The 4,870-nt window shown below is 39.0% G+C and overlaps 1 protein-coding gene across 1 annotated transcript in view; it reads right to left on the bottom strand.

Moving 5' to 3' along the window:
- BOLL (boule-like RNA-binding protein) overlaps positions 1-4,870 on the bottom strand; it is a gene marked incomplete at its 5' end in the record, with an annotated part of 24,903 nt that overhangs the window by 17,595 nt on the left and 2,438 nt on the right. The window contains 3 exons of the mRNA XM_009875398.1: positions 1,131-1,206; positions 2,620-2,674; positions 4,127-4,218. Coding sequence (XP_009873700.1) covers positions 1,131-1,206; positions 2,620-2,674; positions 4,127-4,218 — 223 coding nt within the window. The remainder of the gene's footprint in view (positions 1-1,130; positions 1,207-2,619; positions 2,675-4,126; positions 4,219-4,870) is intronic.

Below are 4,870 nucleotides of genomic sequence, written 5' to 3'. Positions count from 1 at the left end.
CGACGCTATGCACGTCCAAGTGAGAAGGGCAGCCCTATAAACCAGGGGAAGGAAGAGGAAAACTTCCTGCTTGCAGGAATCACGTCTGCACCAACAGCATCACCAGACATACAAACTATTTCTAATCAATAATGTGACAGGAACAACTAAAGAAAACTTTAGAATGAAGCTAAAATTATTCCATATCGTTCTCAGACAGATGAGGAACACAAGTTTGTGGTTTGCTAACTGGTTGGTTTTTTGATTTTTTTTTCTTATAAACTCTTCCAAAAGGTGCCATAGGAAAAATTCTGAAGTAAAGTTCCAACACTACACTTCACTCCCGGCTGCACTTATAAAAGGAATGTATTTCACATCTTTGACACAAAGATCTTACTGAGGAATAACAAAACAGCAAACCCCACTATGACAAAAAAACATGTATCTTGCCTTAGGAGCTGGTGATTCATATCCTAAATTTTCAGTAGTGTAATACAGAAACAAAACAGCCCCTGGCACAAAGAGAAGGACTAGAAGAAAATCTGTCTGCCGCCTCCTCCAAAAGAACACCTAACAGCACACTCACTTAAGATAAGCCAGCTGACAAAGAAGCCTTATTAATATCCTCTCACGTAAATGCTCCATCTGAAGTTGTTTGCCACAGAAAGAACAGACAGCAACCGTTCCGTTACCTTACGGCAAAGAACTCTTAAGAACCAAATGACAACGGCAACCACCCATTCCTTACAGTTTCTACCACAGAAAGCAAGACGTAGCAGTCATGATGGATTTTGCCAATGCAGATAAATAAACCAGTAACAACCCCTCCAACCAGCAGATCCTGCTTTTTCCTGTAGAATCCGTGAGGACAGTCTAAGCGTTCAGATTAGAGGTTCCCTGTGGCAACTGAAAGAAGTGTCCATTCAGTTCAATCCCAGATAGATAACCTTTTCCAAGAAAGAATGAAAGCACACAACACTGTAAGAGTGGTAAAAGACGCAAAAGATCATCTGCCTGTTTATTTGGACGTTTCCACTGGCATGCATTTACTTCCACTGCAAACCAGGCTGAGTGTATTCCACATTAATACCGTGCAAAGTCAGTTAAAAACTTACAAGATATAATATACAAATGCGAATAAAAATACATACGTGGACTCCGTAGTTGTTTTTTTCTTACTGCTGGACCAATATTCAATTTCTTATCCTTATAATTAAGTTTTGTAGCCTAAAATTAGAGAAGACGTTTTCTAGGCATCGAAGAAACAAAAATCAGAAGTAGGCAAGGCACTTAATAGGTTTCACCCTCCACTGCATGTTGTTATAGTGCATCTCAAAAAACCCCCAAAGCTATACTAATTTCTTTTTCTATCCTAACCTTAGAATTCACAAAGTTAACCACTAGTAATTTCAAGTACTACTTATTTCTCATGTGCCCTCTACTAATAACTGATAGCTTGAATTGTCAGCAGATTTTTTTAGTTTTACTTCTCACGTATTTACTGCTTTTACAGACGCACATGCATACACAAGCAGACTGTTTCAAGTATAAATATAAAATATATTTTTATCATGACATTATTTTTACAGATGATGACAGGAGCAAGTAAGTCTGTGAAAATGGCCAGATTATAAGGACCAAATGTAAAAAAAGTCACTCAGGATTGCCTTAAAGGTTCCCTAAATCCAGGCTAACAAAACACAAAGGCACAGTGAAACACCCATTCTAGTAAGGCTAAACCGCTGCAGAAGAATAGAATAAAAGCATGCTAGGCACAGCCAAGTACCTAGCTGGGGTTCGCTTGCCACAGAAAGGGAGCAGAGTACATCAGGTACATTAAAACCTTGCCTGTGTTTTTAAATTGACACTGAACTTAGTACTTGTTAATGCAATGGAAGAGTATAGGGTAAATAATTTTTTTTAGATGCCAGTATCTCTTTAATCCTGCTTTGCAAAACCTAGGAGGGTTCTGACAGCCTGCTTCCCGGAACAGCTACCTAAGGCAGAACGCACACTGAACACTGCCACGTTACACTGCAAAGCTTTCAGAGCTGTTAACTTCTCCAGAAAGGAGAGAATTAACTTCTTTGAGAGGAACACAGAAAGAAATACGATTCTAAATCACGTTTGACAGAAGGACAACAGGTAGGTAATCAGTAAGTTTCCTTCATTTGAGCCAAATTTAGAAAAATACTGTACCTGAACACCCACAACACTGTACCTGAACACTCGCAGTGTCCCAAACACCGTATTTAAAGTTAGGAAGAGGTTAAACTATTTTGTTGAATCTGGGACTTCATTAACAAATATTGATTACGGCAAACATACATTCCTAACCTATTAAACACCGAGCAACTCACAGAAAACAGATGCTATGCATTTCAGTGAGAATGCATTCTGACAGACAACGGACTAGGAAAGTAGTGACTGTATGTCAAAGTCAAGACCTGTGCTATGGGCTGGCAACTTCCCTAGTTCCAGATCTCTGTATAAATCTCATCCTGTATCTCTCTAAGCCACCTTCTTAACTACACAGGCCAACCCTAACAGATGTTCAAAAGCAAGCTGACAAACAGGGGAGGACCAGGCAACCAGGGCTACTTAAGAGTCTAATAGGAGGTAATGGGGACTGTCACGTACCTCTTGTAAAATCTTCTGTGCATCTTCTTGGGTTTCAAAAGTAATGAAGCCATACCTAAATAAAAATTACAGAGGCTAAGCCTCCCTCTGAATTTTCTATTTCCATTTTAAATGCATTGCATATTATTACTCGATATATAGTATGATTGACATTTAAAGGTAAACCAACAGAAAAAAAACACACCAGGAATCATATAAATAAAGATTGCAGGTACAACTGTCATCTTAAATTAATATCCTTGTTACAGTCTACTTATAATTGTACTCAAGTACGTGTTAACGTGTTACTATTTCTATGCAGTGAATTAGCCCATACAGAAAGACATGCAAAACTGTACTTGTTACTCAGCGTGCGCCTTTAGATCCTTCGCTACCGTTAGAGAGATTTTAACCTGAAGCTCTTGCTCGTTACAAGTGCCCAAGACAAGACACTTGTTTTTTTTACTGGTCTTCACAGCACAGCTCCCACCTACTTCAACAACTACTGCGAAGGCTCCACGTTTCCACAAGCGCTACGTTGAATTCTCAGACAAAGCAGCAATGCCGAAATAGCATTTATCTGGGAATTCTTCTTGTTACTCTTGATATGACTAGTATTAAACAAGTTCTGCTGTGATCAAGGATGAAATAGTCTCATATTTCACAAAACAGGACGTCTTTCACCACACGCCTTCTAACTGCTGCAACAAATCCAACAGGCTTTGCACACAACTCCTGTGTTCATTCCCAGAGCAATCTAGGCTACTGAAAGTGGCGCTGCCTGCGCGCAAGTAATTAGAATTACAGTCCATACCACGACACATAAACTTGCATTCAACTTTCTGAATTTCAAACACTTTTATGAAATCTTTTAGTAGTTCAGTATGATAATTTGTTAGGTTCATGGCTCATGTCTCAGGGTCAGATTTCAGAACTTCTGACCACAGTGAACTTTACAGGTACAAATTCTCACGCACATTTTTTGCTTCAACCTTCCTTTCATCCTTCTGTGACAGTAACAGTTCCCCACCTTATCTCCTTCACCATCTGTCAGGGTCCAGCAACAACTTCATTACCCAGTCTTAATCTTTCTCCAGATTTGCTTTTTGGCATTTGTTTTATTGTTGATTTCCAGCCTCAGTCCCCTCTGATAGCCTGTCAGATTTGTCCCCTATGCTCTCACCTCTTCCTCCACTCTGAAGCTCCTTTCCACAACGGGTTTCAGCAGAAATATCAGGATTATCTATTTAAATTATTATTGTCATAAAAACCCATGAAAAGACTATTGATTTTTTCCTCGTTGCACACAGCTTCATGTTATAACAACATGACTACAGAGTTTTACAGTTATGCAAACTAAAGACATTTACATGTAAAGGTCAAAACCAAATTTTTGTATACGTGAAATAACTGTGACATAAAATGAATCATATTCCGAGCTATGAAAATCATAATACATTTCACTACAGTCAGTCAGCTTTCTGTTATATTTCCAATTTCCATAACAGGCTTATGCTACTATACCAACCCCTTTGATACTCCAGCTCTGTCGTTTACTATCTTCACTTCTGTCACACTGCCATACTGAGTAAAAAACTTCCTCAGCTCATTTTCATTAGTCTAGTACAGTAAAACAAGAGGGGGAGGGAAGAAAAAAGAAGAAAAAGTTGGTTTGCATAGCTGTTCAATGAATATTTACCGTAAGACTTTTAACTAATATACCTGGGATAAAGTTTGCTATAAACTAATTATAACCCTGGACTGGAACAGAGGAGCAGCCTCACAGCTCCCGTTTAATTACTGCATTTTCACGTTCAGCAGTAACGGCAGAAAGCCACTAAAATACCCAAACTTCTCTTTTAGTGGATTTATGTAACAACTGTCCTTTTACAAGCAAGGCCACTGAAGCAGGTTTATTAGATCTGAATTTTAGTTTCTGTGAACTATGTACTAGAGAGCTGTTTATAACATGAAACATCACTGCAGTGTTTTCAAACTCCAAAACAGCAGAGGCTGTAGGCTTCCCTAAAGGATACATACAGGTCACATGTAAAAAAAATCCTCACTAACCACAGGGACTTAATGGTCAAAGCCATCTCACGTACCACAGTCCCTCTTTCTACAGCATATTTAACATAAGACTCCACAAATATGTCTAGGCACGCCACAGGAACTCCCTGTTATAAATGAAGTCAGAAAAGGTCCTTTTACAGAGAACAGTCTAAATCCACTCAGAGGAAACTGTTCCCTTCTGGGTGTGCATAGAGTAAGA

This window comes from Apaloderma vittatum, unplaced genomic scaffold, assembly GCF_000703405.1.
Source record: "Apaloderma vittatum isolate BGI_N311 unplaced genomic scaffold, ASM70340v1 scaffold298, whole genome shotgun sequence".
In the NCBI taxonomy this organism is placed as follows: domain Eukaryota; kingdom Metazoa; phylum Chordata; class Aves; order Trogoniformes; family Trogonidae; genus Apaloderma; species Apaloderma vittatum.
Note: the sequence above shows the minus strand (reverse complement) of the source record. Positions and strands in the feature narration are given on the sequence as shown.